We start from the raw sequence: 22,331 nt of genomic DNA, 5'->3' as shown, positions 1-22,331 counted from the left end.
ACCTCGCCTTCTGGATGATAGCGGGGTGAACAGGCTGTGGCTCGGGTGGTTGTTGTCCTTAATGATCTTTTTGGCCTTCTTGTGACATCGGGTGGTGTAGGTGTCCTGGAGGGCAGGTAGTTTGCCCCCGATGATGCGTTATGCAGACCTCCCTACCCTCTGGAGAGCCTTACGGTTGTGGGCAGAGCAGTTGCCGTACCAGGCGGTGATACAGCCCGACAGGATGCTCTCGATTGTGCATCTGTAAAAGTTTGTGTGTTTTTGGTGACAAGCCACATTTCTTCAGCCTCCTGAGATTGAAGAGGAGCTACTGTGCCTTCTTCACCACTCTGTCTGTGTGGGTGGACCATTTCAGTTTGTCCGTGATGTGTACGCCAAGGAACTTAACTTTGCACCTTCTCCACTACTGTCCCGTCGATGTGGATAGGGAGCTGCTCCCTCTGCTGTTTCCTGAAGTCCACGATCATCTCCTTTGTTTTGTTGACATTGAGTGTGAGGCAATTTTCTTGACACCACACTCTGAGGGCCCTCACCTCCTCCCGGTGGGCCGTCTCATCGTTGTTGGTAATCAAGCCTACCACTGTGTCGTCTGCAAATTTGATTGATTTGGAGGCGTGCATGGCCACGCAGTCATCGGTGAACAGGGAGTACAGGAGAGGGCTGAGAACGCACCCTTGTGGGACCCCAGTGTTGAGGATCAGCGGGGTGGAGATGTTGTTTCCTACCCTCACCACCTGGGGGCAGTTCGTCAGAAAGTCCAGGACCCAGTTGCACAGGGCAGGGTCGAGACCCAGGGTCTCGAGCTTAATGATGAGTTTGGAGGGTACTATGGTGTTAAATGCTGAGCTGTCGTCGATGAACAGCATTCTTACATAGGGATTCCTCTTGTCTGGATGGGTTAGGGCAGTGTGATTGCGATTGTCTCGTCTGTGGACCTATTGGCGCAGTAAGTAAATTGGAGTGGGTCTAGGGTTTCAGGTAGGGTGGAGGTGATATGGTCCTTGATATGGTCCTCTCAAAACACTTCATGATGAAGGAAGTGAGTCCTACACGGCGGTAGTCGTTTAGCTCAGTTACCTTAGCTTTCTTGGGAACAGGAACAATGGTGGCCCTCTTGAAGCATGTGGGAACAGCAGACTGGGATAAGGATTGATTGAATATGTCTGTAAACACACCAGCCAGCTGGTCCGCGCATGCTTTGACGCGGCTGGGGATGCCGTCTGGCCCGGCAGCCTTGCGAGGGTTAACACGTTTAAATGTTTTACTCACATTGGCTGCAGTAAAGGAGAGCCCGTAGGTTTTGGTAGAGGGCCGTGTCGGTGGCACCGTATTGTCCTCAAAGCAAGCAAAGAAGTTGTTTAGTTTGTCTGGGAGCAAGACCTCGTGGTCCGCGATGGGGCTGGTTTTCTTTTTGTAGTCCGTGATTGACTGTAGACCCTGCCACATACCTCTCGTGTCTGTGCCATTAAATTGCGACTCTACTTTGTCTATACTGACGCTTAGGTAGTTTGATTGCCTTGTGAATGGAATAGCTACACTGTCTGGTCATGTTTCAGGTCGCCTTGCCCTGATTAAAAGCAGTAGTTTGCGCTTTCAGTTTTGTGCGGATGCTGCCATCAATCCACAGTTTCTGCTTGGGGAGGTTTTAATAGTCGCTGTTGGTACAACATCACCGATGCACTTGCTAATAAACTTGCTTACCGAATCAGCGTATTCATCAATGTTATTGTCCGACGCTATGCGGAACATATCCCAGTCCACGTGATCGAAGCAATCTTGAAGCGTGGAATCCGATTGGTCGGACCAGCATTGAACAGACCTGAGCACGGGCGTTTCCTGTTTTAGTTTCTGTCTATAGGCTGGGAGCAACAAAATGTAGTTGTGATCAGATTTTCCGAAAGGAGGGCGGGGAGGGCTTGTGTCGTGGCATTTAGGATAACAATGATCCAGGGTTTTGCCAGCCACGGGTCGCGCATTCAATATGCTGATCAAATTTAGGGAGCCTTGTTTTCAGATTAGCCTAGTTAAAATCCCCAGCTACAATAAATGCAGCCTCAGGATATGTGGTTTCCAGTTTACATAGAGTCCAATGAAGTTCTTTCAGGGCCGTCGATGTGTCTGCTTGGGGGGGATATACACGACTGTGATTATAATGTAAGAGAATTATCTTGGTAAATAATGCGTTCAGCATTTGATTGTAAGGAATTTTAGGTCAGGTGAACAAAGACTTGAGTTCCTGTATGTTGTTATGATCACACCACGTCTCGTTAATCATAAGGCATACACCCCCGCCCTTATTCTTACCAGAGAGATGTTTTTTTCTGTTGGAGTGATGCGTGAAGAAACAAGGTGGCTGTACCGACTGATAATGTATCCTTAGTGAGCCATGTTTCCGTGAAACAAAGAACTTTACAATCTCTGATGTCTCTCTGGAAGGCAAACCTTGGCGAGTAGTATACAGTCGTGGTCAAAAGTTTTGAGAATGACACAAATATTTATTTCCACAGTTTGCTGCTTCAGTCTCTTTAGATATTTTTGTCAGCTGTTACTATGGAATACTGAAGTATAATTATAAGCATTTCATAAGTGTCAAAAGGTTTTTATTGACAATTACAGGAAGTTGATGCATAGAGTCAATATTTGCAGTGTTGACCCTTCTTTTTCAAGACCTCTGCCATCCGCCCTGGCATGCTATCAATGAACTTCTGGGCCACATCCTGACTGATGCAGCCCATTCTTGTATAATCAATGCTTGGAGTTTGTCTGAATTTGTGGGTTTTTCTTTGTCCACCTGCCTCTTGAGGATTGACCACAAGTTCTCAATGGGATTAAGGTCTGGGGAGTTTCCTGGCCTTGGACCCAAGATATTGATGTTTTGTTCCCCGAGCCACTTAGTTATCGCTTTTGCCTTATGGCAAGGTGCTCCATCATGCTGGAAAAGGCATTGTTCGTCACCAAACTGTTCCTGGATGGTTGGGAGAAGTTGCTCTCGCAGGATGTGTTGGTACCATTCTTTATTTGTTGCTGTGTTCTTAAGCAAAATTGTGAGTGAGCCCACTCCCTTGGCTGAGAAGCAACCCCACAGGTGAATGGTCTCAGGATGCTTTACTGTTGGCATGAAACAAGACTGATGGTAGTGCTCACCAAACAGACAAGCTTTTTTCCGGATGCCCCAAACAATCGGAAAGGGGATTCATCAGAGAAAATGACTCTACCCCAGTCCTCAGCAGTCCAATCCCTGTACCTTTTGCAGAATATCAGTCTGTCCCTGATGTTTTTCCTGGTGAGAAGTGGCTTCTTTGCTGCCCTTCTTGACACCAGGCCATCCTCCAAAAGTCTTTGCCTCACTTGTGCATGCAGATGCACTCACACCTGCTTGCTGCCATTCCTGAGCAAGCTCTGTACTGATGGTGCCCCGATCCCACAGCTGAATCAACTTTAGGAGACGGTCCTGGCGCTTGCTGGACTTTCTTGAGTTCCCTGAAGCCTTCTTCACAACAATTGAACGGCTCTCCTTGTAGTTCTTGATGAGCCAATAAATGGTTGATTCAGGTGCAATCTTACTGGCAGCAATATCCTTGCCTGGGAAGCCCTTTTTGTGCAAAGCAATGATGACGGCACGTGTTTCCTTGCAAGTAACCATGGTTGACAGAGGAAGAATAATGATTCCAATCACCACCCTCCTTTTGAAGCTTCCAGTCTGTTACTCGAACTCAATCAGCATGATAGAGTGATCTCCAGCCTTGTCCTCTTCAACACTCACACCTGTGTTAACGAGAGAATCACAGACATGATGTCAGGTGGTCCTTTTGTGGCAGGGCTGAAATGAAGTGGATATGTTTTTGGGGGATTCAGTTAATTTGCATGGCAAAGAGGGACTTTGCAATTCATCTGATCACTCTTCATAACATTCTGGAGTTTATGCAAATTGCCACCATACAAACGGAGGCATCAGACTTTGAAAATTAATATTTGTGTCATTCTCAAAACCTTTGGCCATGACTGTACTCGGGAGTGGTGCGCCCGTGTTGCCGGCTGGGTCCATCCATTGTCCTGGTTGGTGGACCAAAGAGAGGATCCGCTTCGGGAAAGTTGTATTTCTGGTCGTAATGTTGGTGATTTGACGTTGCTCTTATATCCAATAGTTCCTCCAGGCTGTATGTAATAAAACTTCAAATTTCCTGGGGTAACAATGTTAGAAATAATACATAAAAAAACAAATACTGCATAGTTTCCTAGGAACGCGAAGCGAGGCGGCCATGTCTGTCGGCGCCGGAGAGTGAAGAGAGTAAAAGAATGACAACACATCCACACTAGGATATGAAAGACTGATGTTTGTCAAAGGTTGAGGACGAAAACATGTTAGCAATTCAAACAAGTTCAAAATGATGCGTTCAGTATGTACACTTCACCGGTTTTCAGTTTTTGGTAAATGAGCCTCATGAAAATATTCTCGGAGGATGTATGGTAGACTGGTATGTCCATGTACTCCACACTATCTGCTACAATAGCCTATCAACACCAAGATGTGTTTATGTTGCTAAAGTGCTTCTGAAATTATGCCTATGCAGGCATCAAACCTTAACAGGAGGAAATAATTCCAGTATTTGTGACGAGAAATAGAACAGCACTGACATCTGGCAGATAAGGGTAATAAGTAGCAATACTTTCTTCAGAAAACAGTATGTGCAGTTCAACGTGAATAAAACATTTTCCCAACTGCTACCATTTGACACTAAATGTAAATAAGAAATACTGCTTGTATTTTGTTTTTAAACTTTTTACAGAGATGAAACAAATATATAATTTATGCTTCATTTGTGAAAAGAGATGGGCTACTTTGTAACCAATTTATTTTCGATCCTTCCCTCTGTCAGATCGGGTCTCAAATGATAGATCGGGTCGCAAATGATAGAGCCACCCACATGTATGTGAGTTTTCGCCATAGGGATCATGACTAGGAAATAACCCATTTTTGCATGGACATTGCCAGTAGGAAAAGTAAACGGGTTGGGAGCCACCAGCTAATGATCAGAGAGCATTGTATTTTTATAATTGGTTTGTGTAGTTGTAAATGGCTTTAAGATATGACCGCCAACTTGTCGCCACAAATTAATTACAATATGTGGTTCAACATTCCAGCATCGCAGGTGCATCAAACTAAGAAGAAAATATACTACTTTAAAATAAAGATACCCTCAATGACGCTGCCCATGCTGTCACATACGCGATAATGGCACGTGTAGACCTACAACGTTGCGATTTCTATACTTCTCTATGGTTCTCACTAAGGGGGAATACGGGGAAAACGGGTGTATTCATTATGTCTTGCAACGGAAACCATTTATCGTTTAAGAACCAAATGGTACGAAACAGCGTGGGACCTACCTGAATTTGTCCAATAGAAACTCGTTTTCGTCACCAAGCTTTTCGGTTCGGAGTAAACGGTTTCTGTTGCAAAACATTTAGCAACAGACGAAACGTTTTGCAACAGAAAAGGCGTAATGATTACACGCCATGAATACCGACAAGGAATGCAACTAATTTCCTCATCACTAACTATGCTTTATCCTTGGAATATGCGACAGGCATTTTTGATTTCATAGTTTGTTTTGTCCACCATGGCAAAGCAGTACGACGTTTTGCTCAGGCTGTTGGTTTTAGGAGATTCCGGGGTTGGGAAAACGTGTTTGTTGTGCAGGTTCACGGATAACGAATTTAATTCATCGCATATCTCTACTATTGGTAAGCTGTTGTTGATTGCAATCGGTTAGTTAGTTTGCGGCTCCCACAATAAGTGATTAAAATCAAGTAATTATATACGAAAAGATAGAATGGACTTTCTTGTAGATTTATCATGCGGTTCTTCACCAAAATCTTGGTTGAGGGATATGTTTCTGAAACGCTACTACGCCGTAGTCCTAACTGTGTCAAAGGTTGTCTTTTGTTATTGCTACAAACTTAAACAGGAAATGTTTCACCGAGTGAGAATCTACCACAATTTTGAACCTGGTGATTATTATTATTTTTTCTTCTCAGTTTCCATGTTCAACATGTAATTCGCCCCTGGGCCCTGGCTATGTACAGTTTGTTTAGACACCCCAGTGAGCGCTCTGTGGACAGTAGAAGTGCTTAAAATGAGTAGGGCCTTGGTCACAATTTTTTCAGAATCTGAGAGTGGAATACTTACACCCTGGTCTCTGACATGTAGTCTCAGCAGTCCCATTACAAGACAGAATGTTGAACGAACTTCATTTCAAATTAGTTTACACCTGTTGTCCGCCGATTTTTGTCCCTATGTCGGAGGTAATCTGATACAAAATGTCAGTGTTATCAACCCGAACTAAGGTATTCTTGTCTATATCTGGTTTTAATTTTCAATACTGATGCAATTCGCACATGACAAAACACTCGCAATATATAGCCAAGCCTTTACTGAATAGCAAACACGTCCAGCTAATTGCGAGGAGAAAAGTGCTTCAGTACGCTATAATCGGTTAGTGTGTTGCGCATCACATGCAACACTTCAACAGATTGAAAATATGAGCGACAGAGGCTAGCGCCGCCGAAAAAAACTCGGCTAAACAACACTTTCCTGTGGGTACCCTATATCCACCAAAAGGACCAGTAGCATGTACAATAGTGATCGGCCATTCGCAATAACTTTTTGAACGGATTTGTTTAGTGATGGTCGTTAATAGGGGTGAAACGGTTACGGTTCACGGTTTTAGTATTACGGTAGTAGTGTTACCGTTTTTAATTATCATTAAAACCGTGTTTGATTACCGTGTTTTGAAAAACTCAACCAAAGTTAGCAACAGTCTGAAGCAGGCGTAGGGTTTGTGGGTTTTGTTATGTGTAGAAACATTGCGGAAGGCAATGCTCGGGAGATTTATCTGCCTTCTAAGAGGACCAAATCTGAAGTGTGGTCGTACTTTGGGTTTTACAAGAGTGCTGAGGGAAACCTAATCGAAGATGGTCACACTTTCTGCAGAATCTGCAACAACAAAAAATCGCTGTGAAAGGGGGCAACACTTAAAGTCTCTTGAGTCATCTTCGTGACCACCACCCGCTACTTTAAACTGAATGCAAGGTAAGTTAAATTTTAGCTCAATGCATGATGTGGGGACTTCGGAATGTTGGGGAAATGTCATGGTTTTGTCTAACTTACTAATAGCTTGTCAATCATGTAAACTGAAGCTTTCAGTGCTACCTACTCTTGTAAAAACACTACAGTTGTTCTGCTGTTGTATGCATTGCGTGTCTGCAGATTCTATTTGCCCATTGCACACGTTATGTAGTTTAGTCACCCAACCAACATATTTTGTTCATTTAAAATCCGTCAGTCGTCGAATTGGTTGTAAAAGTGTTCCAACAGGAGAAACACGATAAGACTCCTGTATTTATGTAAATTGTTGGGCTCATTGCATTTACTATCACTGTCTAAAGATGCATTTGTATTTATGTCAATCGCATGGTCATTGCATATACTGTATGTACAGTCGTGGCCAAAAGTTTTGAGAATGACACATTAATTTCCAGTTTGCTGCTTCAGTATCTTTAGATATTTGTCAGATGTTACTCTGGAATAGTGAAGTATAATTACAAGCATTTCACAAGTGTCAAAGGCTTTAAAATATATATATTTTTTTTTGCATTTTCCAATTAAGAACGTTCAAAACAAGTGAAAAGATATTAGACAACGATAGGACAAAGTGACAGTAACAGACGAGCGTAACAAAAATAAATAATAATAAATTATATAAACATACAATAATAACGAGACACTGCATCACCTGCCGTAGGCTACATATTATACATTACGTGTGAAACATTATGTGGGGATTATATATAGATTCAATCAATGATATGTGGGGGGAGATTCTCCATATAGTCAAAAGGTTGCCAAATTCTGTAAAATGTCTAACTTATTCCTCAAGCAGTAAGTGATTTTTCTCCAAAGGGTACAACTATTAACTTCCGATAGCCACATTGCAACTGGCAGGGAGGAATTCAATTTCCATTTCAAGGCAATACATTTCTTGGCAATCGCTAGCAATATTTCTGTTACCTTTATAGTATGGCTTTGCCTAAGATTGGTGTTAGTAAAGTTACCCAGCAGACAGACCTCCGGGTCTAAAGGGAATGCAACCCTGTGAATTGAGGATATGGTATCGCATACCCCCTGCCAGAAACCGTGTAGTTTTGAACACTGCCAAGTGGAATGGAGGAATGTTCCTTCATCTGAGCCACATCTAAAACATAGGGAGGCGATATCTGGGTTGAACTTGTGCAGTCTAGATGGGGTGATATAGAGCTGATGGAGGAAATTAAACTGGATCAGTCTGTATCTGGAGTTCAATGTGGATGTAACACCATCCCTGCATAGGTCACTCCATAGATCCTCATCAAGATCAATACCCAGATCTTTTTCCCATCTAAGTCGGAGTTTATCTATCTCAGGCAGTGTTAGTCCTGACATAAGAGCATCGTATACACGGGAAATGGTCTTGAACAGTGGTTGGTCTGCCTGGCAGAGTTGTTCAATAGGTGACATCTTAGGTAGGTTCCATTGTCCCTTGAGAGTCACCCTAATAAAGTTTCGTAGTTGTAGGTAGCTAAATAAGTCCCTGTTAGGCAAGTGGTATTTCTCTTTCAGCTGATCAAAAGACATAAGAACTCCCTCCTCGTAACAATGTTCCAGAAGAGTGATCCCCTTATCAGACCATGGTCTAAAGTTACTATTCTGGAAAAACATAGGAATCAATCTATTGTTCCATAAAGGGGTTTTAGGGGAAAGGAATCCCCCTCGTCTGAACAGCTCATGCAGTTTGCACCATGCCAGGACAGTCTGTATGATTAAAGGGTTGTCTGTGATGGTTTTTATAGATTTTCTGTCCCATTTGTAAAACAATTCTGCCCCAGTGTCATCCATTTACCTCAAGCTTTTCAATGTTCAACCATGAGGGAGAGGGACCATTGTCAAACCTCTGAGCCAGAAACCTAGACTGTGCAGCCCAGTAGTACATTCTAAAATTGGGGAGGTTTAAGCCCCCTTGACTGTAATCAAGGGTCAGTTTATCCAGGCCAACCCTAGGGGTTTTGCCGTGCCAGATAAACCGTCTGGTCAGCTTGTCGAGAGAGGAAAAAAAATGCTACAGGGATAGGGAGAGATTGAAACAGATATATAAATCTGGGCAGGACATTCATTTTAATTACATTGATTCTACCCAGTAGAGTGAGAGGTAAATCCATTAATTTACTAAGGTCAACCTCCACCTTTTGCAACAAACTGGCCAGATTGAGTTTATAGAGGTTGTTCAGATTACCATCCACCATTATGCCCAAATATGTGAAGCCCATAGGCGACCATCTAAAAGGAAACTTGTGCTTGATGGTATGATGGTCAAAGACCGACAACGGTGAGATTTCGCTTTTATCAAAATTGACCTTATATCCAGAGAAAGAACTATAACACTGTAGTAGGATCTGCAAGTGAGAGAGGGAGTGTTCTGGGTTTGTTAGAAATAAGATAAGGTCGTCCGCAAAGAGTGATAATTTATGGGTATGGGGGCCCACCTCAAAGCCATGTATGTCAGGGCACGTTCTAATAGCCTCAGCCAACGGTTCGATGACGATGGCAAAGAGGTGGGGGCTAATTGGGCAACCTTGTCTGTTCCCCCTATAAAGAGGAGGAAGTAATCCCATTGGTAGCAATCCTAGCTTTAGGAGATTTGTAGAGTGATTTTATCAAATTTACAAACACGGTACCTAAACCGAACTTTTCCAAGACTCGAAAGAGGTATGGCCATTCAACCCTATCAAAAGCCTTTTCAGTGTCGAGGGAGACTGCGACACTAGGTATTTTGTTTTTGTTAGCAAGGTGAATTATATCAAAGAACCTTCTGAGATTATTGGAGGACAATCTATTAATTATGAAGCCAGTTTGATCTGGGTTGACCAACCGGGGAAGACATGACTCCAGTCTCTTAGATAGCATCTTGGTGACCAGTTTACAATCTGTGTTAAGGAGAGAGATTGGTCTATAGGAGGCACACTTTAGCGGGTTTTTCCCTTTCTTGTGGATTACAGCAATCACTGCTTGATAGAAGGACTCTGGAAAGCAGTTGTCTTCTCTGGCTTTTTTAAGTACCTCCATAAGGTAGGGGACCAACAGCTCCCTAAATTCTTTATAGAACTCTGGAGGGAAGCCATCCTCCCCAGGAGATTTAGAAGGTAAGGATTTAACCTCTTGCACTTAGCCATCCCGGATCCGGGATCGTGAATACAGCCTCAAGCTCATTACCATAACGCAACGTTAACTATTAATGAAAATCGCAAATGAAATGAAATTAATATGCTAGCTCTCAAGCTTAGCCTTTTGTTAACAACACTGTCATCTCAGATTTTCAAAATATGCTTCTCAACCATAGGAAAACAATCATTTGTGTAACAGTAGCTAGCTAGCATAGCATTTAACGTTAGCATTAGCGTTAGCATTCAGCAGGCAACATTTTCAGAAAAACCAGAAAAGCATTCAAATAAAATCATTTACCTTTGAAGAACTTCAGATGTTTTCAATGAGGAGACTCTGTTAGATAGCAACTGTTCAGTTTTTCCTGAAAGGTTATTTGTTTAGGAGAAATCGCTCCGTTTGGTGCGTCACGTTTGGCTACCAAAAAAAAATGTTCAGTGTTCAGAATATTATATTTCAGTTTTTTATTTACCAAAAGCCTGTATAGATCTTTAGTCGGGCCTCTTTGGTAGGTTTTCTCTAGCTCTGAGATTTCAGATTCAAGGGCACTCAGTTCCGCACCATGTTTTTTCTTCAGCCCTTTAGTATAGGAAATGATCTGTCCCCTCAGATAGGCCTTCAATGTGTCCCAAAGAATGAAGCTGTCAGGAGCAGAGGGTTTGTTTGTCAAAGTAAAAATATTGATCTGCTCTTTGATGAATGCACAAAATTCAGGTTGCTTTAGGAGTGTAGAATTTAGTCTCCATCTATATGCTCCATTTACCTTGGTAGGAATGGAGATTGCTTAGTGACCATTCTCCTCTAGTATTATCAATCTGGGGAGATACTCGACATCTAACACTCTATGAAACAGTTGTGTAAAAAGTAATCTATGCGTGTGTGTGTCTTGTGTGGGTGTGAATAAAAAGAGTAGTCCCTATCCTGTGGGTGCAACTGTCTCCAGATGTCTAGTAAATTGAGATCTTTCATGAATGACATGGGGTGAGCTTGCCGGCTTTGGTAAGAAGTGAGGGTTTATCAGAAGACCTATCAAGAACTGTATCTAAGCAAAAATTAAAATCTCCTCCAACCAGTAGCCATCCTGGTGGTGCTTGAGCAACCTGAAGGAAGACATTCTGAATAAACATATGGTCATCGAAGTTAGGTGCATAAATATTCAATAGGGTCCAAGACTCTGAAAACATATGCCCCTGCACCAAAACAAACCTGCCAGAGGAATCAGAGATGGTGTTGTTGACGCAGAAGGGGATGTGTCTACTTATCAAAATTGCAGTTCCTGTTGCTTTGGAGTTAAAAGAGGATGCAAAAACTTGTCCTACCCATTCCCCCTTCAATTTCTTGTGTTCACTGGCTGTAAGATGTGTTTCTTGTAAAAACACAATGTCAGCCTTTAATTTCTTAAGGTATGTATAGACTCTTTTCCTTTTAATCTGGCTGTTAAGGCCTTTTACGTTGAATGTTACATATTTTAGTGGATTAAGCATAGGTTGGGTTTCAAATATGGAACTGAATAGAAATCTATCATGCAGATAATTAGGACATGTTTCAACTTTGGTTTGAGCACAAAAGTGACCTGTGTGTCTCTTTAGGAAGGAAACAATAAACATAGAAAAAAAATAATAATCCCACCCACCCCGATTGTCAGACTAAAACAACAATCCCAACAATCAAACATGAATACACGCTTTCCATCTTGCTCTTACTAGCTAAACCTTGGCGTAAACTAAAACCTGCGAGCTCTCTAAATTGAAAACAAACGTTGTGAGTAGATATTTATGGCTGAATATTTACTGCCCACGGTAAGGGATGCTTGAGTCTCTTTTCGAAAGATTAACATAAATGAGGGGGAAAGCAGTGGGCCTAAGCCCACTTATTGCTTCGCCCAGTAGATTTGGACTAAACCAAAATATACTCTCCTGTAAATGTAATAGAACTCACCCCGGCAAGATACGGTTAGTTGAAAATGTACAAATCAATTATAGTGACCGGGAGATACCAGCAGTTCAATCCGGATAAGAGAACACAAACGAACTGCATTTTATCCCCCAGAGAGACCGTCCTGGCTCAGACGTTGTTCAGTTCTTTGAGAAAAGTGTGCACTTCTCCCGGTGTGTTGAAGAGATGGCTTCGGCCTTTGTACTGAACTTTTATCCGCGCAGGGTGGATGAGGTAGCCGGTGATGTTCTTCTCCTTCAGTGCTTTGGCGGCAGGTCTGAACTGCTTGCGACGTCTGGCAAGATCCGCGCTCATATCCGGGAAAAGGCTGACCCTCTTTCCATCGATGGTGATGTCCCCTTTGGCTCTTGCGAGTTGCAGTATCTTCTCTCGGTCTTGGAAACGGAGGAACCTGATCAGGACGGCTCGTGGGGGCTCATCTGGCCGGAGTTTCGGCGCTGATGTTCTGTGGGCGCGTTCGATTTCCAGCGGCTTGGTGAAGTTGATTATGCCTAGGACCTCCGGGATCCATTGAGCGAAGAAAGGGACCGGGTCACGGCCCTCGCTGTCCTCTTTCAATCCCACCACACGGATATTACTACGTCTACTCTGGTTCTCCATCTGATCTACCTTGTTTTTGAGGTAGGCATTGTCCTTTTGCAGTTGTATCAAGACCTGGTCATGTCTAGCGATGGTATCTTCAACTGTGCTAATGCGCAACTCTGCCTCAGTCGTTCTCAAAAGGAGATCATTCATGGAGGATTTCAGGTCGTCAATGGAAGAATGGTGTTCAGCCGATTTCTTATCAATTTTCAGAGAAAGACCTCTTTTACCATCCTGAATTTCCCGGAGGAGAGTAGCCAGCATGTCGGCAGGCTCGCAAGAGGCTGCTGCGAGCAACAGTCTGGAACTGTCGTCTGAGTTATGAGGGCTAATGCTAATCTTGCTAGCTGTAGCGTTATTGTTATTTTGGGAATCAACAACGTTTTGGTCGTCCTTCTTGCCTCTCGGTCGGAGGTCCATGGCTCTTTGGGAAGGTAAGTACTTGACAATTTATCAGCCGATGTTAGAATATTGTTTCAACGTTGTTATTTAGGTAAAAATAGAATAGCTTTGAAGAGCTCGGTTTGTCAACGTCTGCTCAGCTCCGCGGCATCACGTGCTCCCCGTGTCAAAGGCTTTTATTGACAATTACAGGAAGTTGATGCAAAGAGTCAATATTTACAGTGTTGACCCTTCTTTTTCAAGACTTCTGCAATCTTCCCTGGCATGCCGTCAGTTAACTTCTGGGCCAAATCCTGACTGATGGCTGCCCATTCTTGCATAATCAATGCTGGAGTTTGTCTGAATTTGTTGGATTTTGTTTGTCCACCCGCCTCTTGAGGATTGACCAAGTTCTCAATCGGATTAAGGTCTGGGGAGTTTCCTGGCCATGGACCCAAAATATCGATGTTTTGTTCCCCGATCCACTTAGTTATCACTTTTGCCTTATGGCAAGGTGCTCCGTCTTGCTTCAAAAGGCATTGTTCGTCACCAAACTGTTCCAGGGTGGTTGGGAGAAGTTGCTCTCTGAAGATTTGTTGGTACCATTCTTTATTCATGGCTGTGTTCTTAGGCAAAATTGTGAGTGAGCCCACTCCCTTGGCTGAGAAGGAACCCCACACATGAATGGTCCCCACACATGATGCTTTACTGTTGGCATGACACAGTACTGATGGTAGTGCTCACCTTGTCTTCTCTGGACAAGCTTTTTTCTGGATTCCCCAAACAATCGGAAAGGGGATTCATCAGAGAAAATTACTTTTCCCCAGTCCTCAGCAGTCCAATCCCTGTACCGTTTGCAGAATATCATATCAGTCTGTCCCTGATGTTTTTCCTTGAGAGAAGTGGCTTCTTTGCTGCCCTTCTTGACTCCAGGCCATCCTCCAAAAGTCTTTGCTCACAGATGCACTCACACCTGCCTGCTGCCATTCCTGAGTAAGCTCTGTACTGATGGTGCCAGATCCCGCAGCTGAATCAACTTTAGGAGACGGTCCTGGCGCTTGGTGGACTTTCTTGGGTTCCCTGAAGCCTTCTTCACAACAATTGAACCGCTCTCCTTGAAGTTCTTGATGAGCCAATAAATGGTTGATTCAGGTGCAATCTTACTGGCAGCAATATCCTTGCCTGGGAAGACCTTTTTTGTGCAAAGCAATGATGACGGCACGTGTTTCCTTGCAAGGAACCATGGTTGACAGAGGAAGAATAATGATTCCAATCACCACCCTCCCTTTAGAAGCTTCCAGTCTGTTACTCAAACATGACAGAGTGCATGACAGAGTGATCTCCAGCCTTGTCCTCATCAACACTCACACCTGTGTTAACGAGAGAATCACTGACATGATGTCAGGTTGTCCTTTTGTGGCAGGGCTGAAATGCAGTGGAAATCTTTTTGGGGGATTCAGTTAATTTCCATGGCAAAGAGGGACTCTGTAATTCATCTGATCACTCTTCATAACATTCTGGAGTTTATGCAAATTGCCATCCATACAAACTGAGGCAGCAGACTTTGAAAATTAATATTTGTCATTCTCAAAATGTTTGGCCACGACTATGTGTGAGTGAACAATAATAATTACAATGTAACAACGAGGGGCCATGCATCAGATCTGCATCACCTTGCCAGGGTTTCCAGGAAGCTTTTGTGTGTCCCACCATGCCATCAGTGTGTTCAGTGCCAGCGGGCGCATTGTCTCCCTTCGCCGATCACTACTTAAACCTGACAAAGTAAAAATGCTCACATTTCTACATTTTAATCTCAATTGAACAAAGATGCATACATACAGGGTGTTAGGCCAGCAGCACCTTATTCATTTATGAAGGAGAGAACATGTATACAATCAGTGCTGTTCATTTTATTTGTTTACGTATTTTGTTATTTTAATGTCATCACCTGCACATTGGATTTGTTTACATATGGTTGTGTTGTTCTTACATGCACATTGCTTTACTTGTGTTGATTTTTATATGCACATTTTGATTTGCTTACTTAAGGTTGTGTTCATTAACCAGGGAAACTTTTACCTCATGGCCACATGGTGCCATCTTTAATGTTATTATTTCAATGTTAATGCACAAAGTGCACTGTGCTGCTCATTTTATTTGTTTGCTGATTTTCAATAAAACTTGCTATAATTATTTCAGTGTATCAGTTCTTTGAACATTTCCAGCACATTTTAATAATAGCACTGTTATCAGTATTATCGTGGTAATTTTGGTCACTATAATCGTGATATGAAATTTTCATACGGTTTCAGCTCAAAACAACGACTTAACTTCAAATACGTTACAAAATAATTCTCTAAAGAGGGTGAATCCTTAAAGCATAAACAATAAATAGTAGGGAGAACGTGTCATTCTGGTCCATGCCCAGTTTTACATAAAAAAACTTGTTGCAGGTGATCTAATTTATTCAGGTAAAAATGTATTTGAAAGAGCATTTTATGATCTGACAATGGTGGACTACGTTTTGGCCTTTTACATTAGATATTTGACAAGTTTCTCTGGTTTTATATATTTACTTTTTAAAGCATTTTGAACAGAACCAGCTCAATGAAAATACTCTGAATTCCCATCACTAATTTACAACTGGTAAAGGAAGTCTAAATATCATTTTATTCAACATTCTGCCTTGTAGAGACTATTCCGAGCTAGCAATGAGGAAGCAGCACTCTTCCGGGGGGATGGAACTGATTTGATTCGGCCCAAAATCAAAATTAATGACTGCCCAGAATCGGCCCACCTACATCAGGCAGTTTCCGTCTACAGGAATTTTCCGGCATTCCCCCCCCCAGAGGCGGCCCGATGCAAATTTAAATAAATGTATACAAAAACATTTTGTGTTGGAGGAAACATGCTTTGTCAGCGTGCATGTGCCTGGCCCGCCACAGGAGTCGCTACAGCGCGATGGGACAAGGACATCCCGGCCAGCCAAACCCTCCCCTAACTCAGAGGACGCTGGGCCAATTGTGCGTCTTCTCATGGGTCTCCCGGTCGGCACGGGTCTCAAACCAGCATCTGTAGCAACACAGTTTGCACTGCGATGCAGTGTCTTAGACCGCTATGCCACTCGGGAGACTCCATCCACAAAGGTTTTCAAAGGAATCAAAATACTGCACAGGGCTTTTAAAGAATTACATTTAAACGTTAATTGTATTTTTTTGATCACAGAAACAATGAGAAAATAATGAAATGTTGATTACACATGCTGCTTTATATAATTATCGGCCCGAACCCCAAGTAATATATTTGGGCAAGATGACTCGCACCGGAATCGGACAGAACTCAGTCCCGCCATCCTAGCCATAAGTACTACTGCCAAAGGCGGCTGAGACTCGGGCCACATAACATTAGCCGGGTCTGACCTACAGCCGAGCCCCCCCCGACTCTCAGCTGGAATCGGCCCAGATCCACTGTGTTAGCTGGGTTGCGTCTTTTTTACAGCAACTTCTTTCAGACTGATATCCATGGAGGAACCTTGGTAAGTCTGATATTTAGGCAAATAATTATTCCTCTAAGTGGTTAGATTAAGAGCTATCATCCTAATAACATTTTGTCCTGTGAAAAAAGTACATGGTTTAAATATAGGAATAACTGAAGTTTTCAGCCAACATGTGTATGCATATACACACATTGTACAAAACATTAGGAACACCTGCTCTTCCCATGAGACTGACCACACACACACACACACAGGTAATGAAACATGTACAGCGTGTCAAATTTGAATGTGCTCTCTCTCTCTCTCTCTCCTATGAATCAGTGTTGGGGCACAAATTGGGAAGGCTGCCTCATCACTATTAGAGCTGGCATTTGTTAATCAAGGTCAACAGACAATCAGAACAGTTTCAAACATTACTAGGCGCACAGTTTGGATTCACCAACAACACAGAGCTGATGCAACGACTTCACAACAGGATATGCTTTTGGTAACAGATTGGCATCATACAGTGCCTTAAAGTATTCACACTTTTCCACATTTTGTTGTTAGCCTGAATTTTAAAATGGAATAAATGGAGATTTTTTTTGTCACTGCCCTACACACAATACCCCATAATGAATTATGTTTTTAGACATTTTTATAAATTATTTAAAAATGAAACGCTGAAATATCTTGTAAGTATTCAACCTCTTTTTGTTATGGAAAGTTCAGAAGTAAAAATGACCTTAAGTAACACAAGTTGTGATAATAGTGTTTAAACATTGTTGAATTGGGGGGGGCCTGACATTGAATATCCCTTTGAGCATGGTGAAGTTATTGATTACACTTTGTATGTTGTAACAATACACAGTCACTACAACGTTACAGGCGTCCTTCCTAATTCTGTTGCCGGAGAGGAAGGAAACTGCTCAGGGATTTCACCATGAGATCAATGGTGACTTTAAAACAGTTAGTTCTCTCCTATCACAGCCATTAAACTGAGGATGGATCAACAACGTTGTACACTCTACATGTTGCCTTTATTTTTGTAAAGTGTTGGTCCCATGTTTCATGAGCTGAAATAAAAGATCCCCAAAATGCTCCATATGCCAACATTTCTCACAAATGTTGTGCATAAATTAGTTTACATCCCTATTAGTAAGTGTTTCTTCAAGCTAAGATAATTCATCCACCTGACAGGTGTGACATATCAAGAAACTGATGAAACAGTATGACTATCACATAGGTGCACCTTATGCTGGGGACAAAAGGCCACTCTAAAATGTGCCATTTGTCACAAGACAATGCCATAGATGCCTCAAGTTGTGAGGGAGTGTGCTGACTGCAGAAATGTCCACCAGAGCTGTTGCCAGATAATTGAATGTTAATTTCTCTACCGTAAGCCGCTTCTAACTTAATTTGAGAGATTTTGGCAGTATGTCCAACCGGCCTCACAAACGCAGACCACGTGTAACCACATCAGCCCAGGACCTCCACATCTGGTTTCTTCACTTGCGGGATCATCTAATAACAGCCACCCGGACAGTTTTTGAAACCGAAGTATTTCTGTCTGTAATAAAGCTGTTTTCTTGGGGGGAAAAAATCACTGATTGCCCGGGCTGGGTTTCTCCAGTGGGTGAGCCTGGCTCCCAAGTGGGTGGGCCTAAGTCCACCCATGGCTGTGCCCATGCCCAGTCATGTTTAAGCCATATATTGGGGCCTAGTGAAAGTATTTCTGTTGACTGATTTCCTCTTGTACTGTAATTCAGTGAAATCTTAAATTGTTGCGTTTTATATTTTTGTTCAGTTAAAATTGTATTTCATTTTCAATACATTTGAAAACATTTCTAAATGTGTTTTCACTGCCATTATGGGGTATTGTTTGTAGATTGGTGAGATTATTTTATTTAATCCATTTTGAATTCAGGCTGTAACACAACAAAATGTGGAAAAAGTCTAGGGGTATGAATACTTTCTGAAGGCACTGTATGATGCCGATCTGTTACCTGAAGCATATCCTGGTGTGAAAGTGTTTGCTTCAACTCTGTTGTTTACTGTGTTTGGCAGATGTGGTGGTTGTTAAGGTAATGTTGCAAGCAGCTGACCTTTTTGCACCTGAATATTTGATGGGTTTTTACGCTTCAACTGTGAAGCTATCTCACACACACACACACACACACACACACACACACACACACACACACACACCACTGACATTTAAATTTATATTTTCATGCGGAAGTCGATAGACAGCCCAAGTCACGTCTTCCTTGGCCCTGCAGGAATGCACTGTAGTAAATGACAATTGAATTCCCTTTAGCAAGATGACCTCTAAAGACTGCTTGAAAGGACCTTCAAGTGGGTATCTTAGTAACCCAGTCCTCATCAGTATCCACTTCAAGTTTGTGTCACTGTTACCATTAGCCCAGGGGTACGAATGTTAACCTAATAGGGATACTTATTGACTAGTACAGGCTGCTTTGACGCACAAGTAGGATATATTGAGATTAGGCAACACTCTGAGGCTTCGGTAAAACTCCAGTCCAGCAATGGAAAAATGAACAATAAAGATGCATGAAGGCACAAGCTCAGTATGGCAAACCGGAGGGAGATACAGATTTCAACAATGGGGAGATGGATAGAAGATGCAGCCAAGAGTAATACATGTTTGTTTGCAAAACTTAATTTTGCTTATTTTTTTAGGAGTGGATTTCAAAATGAGAACATTACAAGTAGATGGCATTAAAGTACGAGTGCAGATATGGTGAGTGAAAAGATCTTCCAGACAATGACTTACCACACTACAGTAGTGATTGACACACTTATCACACATTGTACATTTTACATTCTGTCAAACAGTGTTAGAAATTAGCTTTACCTGTTGTTTTGAGTAAGATTAGAAATATTCTGAAATGTGGTCACATGTAAAACTGGGAATTACCTCTGTCTGTGTGCAGGGATACTGCTGGCCAGGAACGATACCAGACCATCACCAAACAGTACTACAGACGGGCTCAGGTGGGTTCTCTATACACCAATAATCCCTGTTCAGGAATGAATAACCTGTACCAGTTTACACAATATGAAGTGTCTAGTCATGTGCTCACAATCTGTCATGATAGTCCCTCCCCTCTTGATCTTTCACTAGGGAATTCTCCTGGTGTATGACATCACAAGTTCCAGCTCCTTTCAGCACATTTTGAAGTGGGCTAGTGATGTGGATGAGGTAAGGCTAACACCTACTGATAAAACACAGCCCTCTCCATGTCATTATTTTTGTGCCCCCTTCTCCTTTTCTCGGGTTCTGTGTTTTGACTGACCTAGTATTTACATCATCTCTCATTGAACTGGTGCCTGGTCGTCTATTTCTCAACCCTGTCACACTGTTTCAGTTCGCCCCTGACAAGGTGCAGAGGGTCCTGGTGGGGAACAAGGCTGATGAGGAGCAGATGAGGAAAGTTCCTAAAGAACAAGGAAGCAAGGTTGGCCTTTATCTCACTGTTTGACTTCGCCATAACTATTTTCTTCCATACACAGTTGAACATTTTCCATCCTTAATGAGCTCTTGTTACAGCTAGCAAAAACCTATGGAATGGAATTCTTTGAGACAAGTGCCTGCACCAACTGCAACATAAATGAGGTGAGACAGGCCTTAATGAGTCAATACCTTGGATATTGAACAAAAATAGAAATGAAACATGCAACAATTTCTACGATTTTTACTGTGTTACAGTTCATAGAAGGAAATCAGTCAATTGAAATACATTCATTAGGCCCTAGTCTATGGATTTCACATGACTGGGCAGGAGCACAGCCATGGGTGGTCCTGGGAGGGCATAGTCCCAACCACTTGGGAGCCAGGCCCAGCCAATCCGAATGAGTTTTCCCCACAAAAGGGCTTTATTACAGACTGAAATACTCCTCAGTTCCATTAGCTATCTGGGTGGCAAGTCTCAGATGATCCCGCAGGTGAATAAGCCAAATGTGGAGGTCCTGGGCTGTCGGGTGGATTAATTATCTTGGTAAAGGAGGAATGCTCACTAACAGGGATGTAAACACATTTGTGCACAATATTTGAGAGAAATAAGCTTTTTGTGCGTATGGAAATGTTTTGAAATTTTACTTCCGCTCATGAAAAATGGGACCAACACTACGTTTGCGTTTTTATATTTTTGTTTAGTATATTTACGTTATGTTGGGGAACATGAGGCAATTGTGGTGATATATTTTCTTTACATCTTCTAGTCATTCATCCGGTTGACACAGCTGGTTCTGCAGGCTCACAAGAAAGAGATGAATGCGTTCCAGGGTTCCACTAATTTATACCTAGACATGACTTCTCTGTGGGGAGAGCAGGACAAAAAGGACAGTGACGCAAACTCCCCGAAGCCCTGCACATGTTAGCAGAAGGGCAAAGCTCTCAACCTGGGGGTGCTTGGTTAGAAGAATGCCCCTTTCCCTGGGACATAATGGACATTGGATTGAGTAACTTATGAAATGTGAGGGTATGTTCTATGCTTACTGAATATTGCCCTTGCTCAGATGAATGCATTATCACTTTTTGGCCTACTCACTGTTTTCATCTTCATTCATAATTTCATAGTTACTTGGCTTTTTCATGTTTATTACCCTATTCTGCAACACCTAAACTGATGGCGTGCTGAGTTAAGTAGTCCACATGTAATAAGAACATTTGCCAGCTGAGGGAATGTTGTCTGCAATACTCTGAAAGCTGCAACTCAGTTACTGGGTATACTTAAGCCTTCTCCTGTATAATTTGTGTTGCCAAAATGTTATTTTTCATATCACAAATGACTTTGCTGTCTACTTGAAATAACAAAAACTACTTAAAGTAATTTGCAAAAAATATGAATTTTTGGACTATAGTGAAAGACAATCTGAGGCTCTTGAGTGGTCCTTTTATGAGGACAGGGGAGACGGGGTGGGCAGAGGGCAAGGCTAAATTATTAATACACAGAAATAGAATAGAATCCAAGCTATCTGGAAGGGATAATTTACCTATGGAAGACTAACCCTTTACTCAGACAAGCATTAACGCAAAAACTCAATCTAAAACTGAAAATGTTCAAGTCGATCTTTGAGTATGTTGTGTGAATTTCACTGCTAATAAATACTAAGTGTTTTTCCAGGTTGAAAACCTGTAGTAAATGCCACAATGGTGCATACACATATACTATTATAAAGGGCATTTAGGGTGTCACTGATTGCTGACTGTTTTGGTGAAGTTTTTTAATCGCTGTGCTAGCAATAAGAATCTTTTTTTTGTGTGTGAAAAATAACAAATACTAATTAAAAGTCCACATTAATTTATTGGAGATCTTGTGGTTTGTTTTTGAGATTTACTAAAGGGGAGTTGAGTGAAGCCTCAGTCCTTTGAGTTGTTAAATAGAACTAGAAGATCAAGTTGGACAGTCATTAAAAAAAATATCATATACTGGGAAAGGCAGGTAATGACTTGATAAATGGCTGATGGTTAGAACCTGAGAAAGGCCCTGGAATTAGCATAAAGCTGAAGATTGTGCCCATATCATAATACATGGTTCCCTTCCTCATTATTCTCCCAGGAAAAAAAGTTGTTTGTCATGACAAACAACTGTAAATAGCTACAACCACAGTGCATTTTATTTTACATTAGATCGCTGGTAAATGTTTTGATACTGT

The 22,331-nt window shown here is 42.1% G+C and overlaps 1 protein-coding gene across 4 annotated transcripts; it reads left to right on the top strand.

Annotated features, from left to right (window-relative positions):
• Positions 1-5,464: 5,464 nt before the first annotated feature.
• Positions 5,465-21,980, top strand: LOC112256671 (ras-related protein Rab-15). 4 transcript variants are annotated; one of them, XM_024430079.2, is made up of 8 exons: positions 5,621-5,745; positions 6,995-7,093; positions 19,353-19,413; positions 19,607-19,667; positions 19,798-19,875; positions 20,042-20,131; positions 20,224-20,289; positions 20,895-21,980. In XM_024430079.2, the coding sequence occupies exons 2-8, from the start codon at positions 7,087-7,089 to the stop codon at positions 21,051-21,053; spliced, it is 522 nt and encodes a 173-aa protein (XP_024285847.1). In that variant the 5' UTR covers positions 5,621-5,745; positions 6,995-7,086; the 3' UTR covers positions 21,054-21,980. The 4 variants fall into 4 exon arrangements, with proteins under 4 accessions (XP_024285846.1, XP_024285847.1, XP_024285845.1 ...); XM_024430078.2 differs by lacking the exon at positions 6,995-7,093 and having other exon boundaries at positions 5,465-5,745; XM_024430077.2 differs by lacking the exons at positions 5,621-5,745; positions 6,995-7,093 and adding an exon at positions 5,753-6,012.
• Positions 21,981-22,331: the final 351 nt, after the last annotated feature.

The sequence above is a fragment of the Oncorhynchus tshawytscha genome, linkage group LG08 (assembly GCF_018296145.1).
Source record: "Oncorhynchus tshawytscha isolate Ot180627B linkage group LG08, Otsh_v2.0, whole genome shotgun sequence".
Lineage (NCBI taxonomy): Eukaryota > Metazoa > Chordata > Actinopteri > Salmoniformes > Salmonidae > Oncorhynchus > Oncorhynchus tshawytscha.
This window is presented reverse-complemented; position numbering and strand designations above follow the sequence as displayed.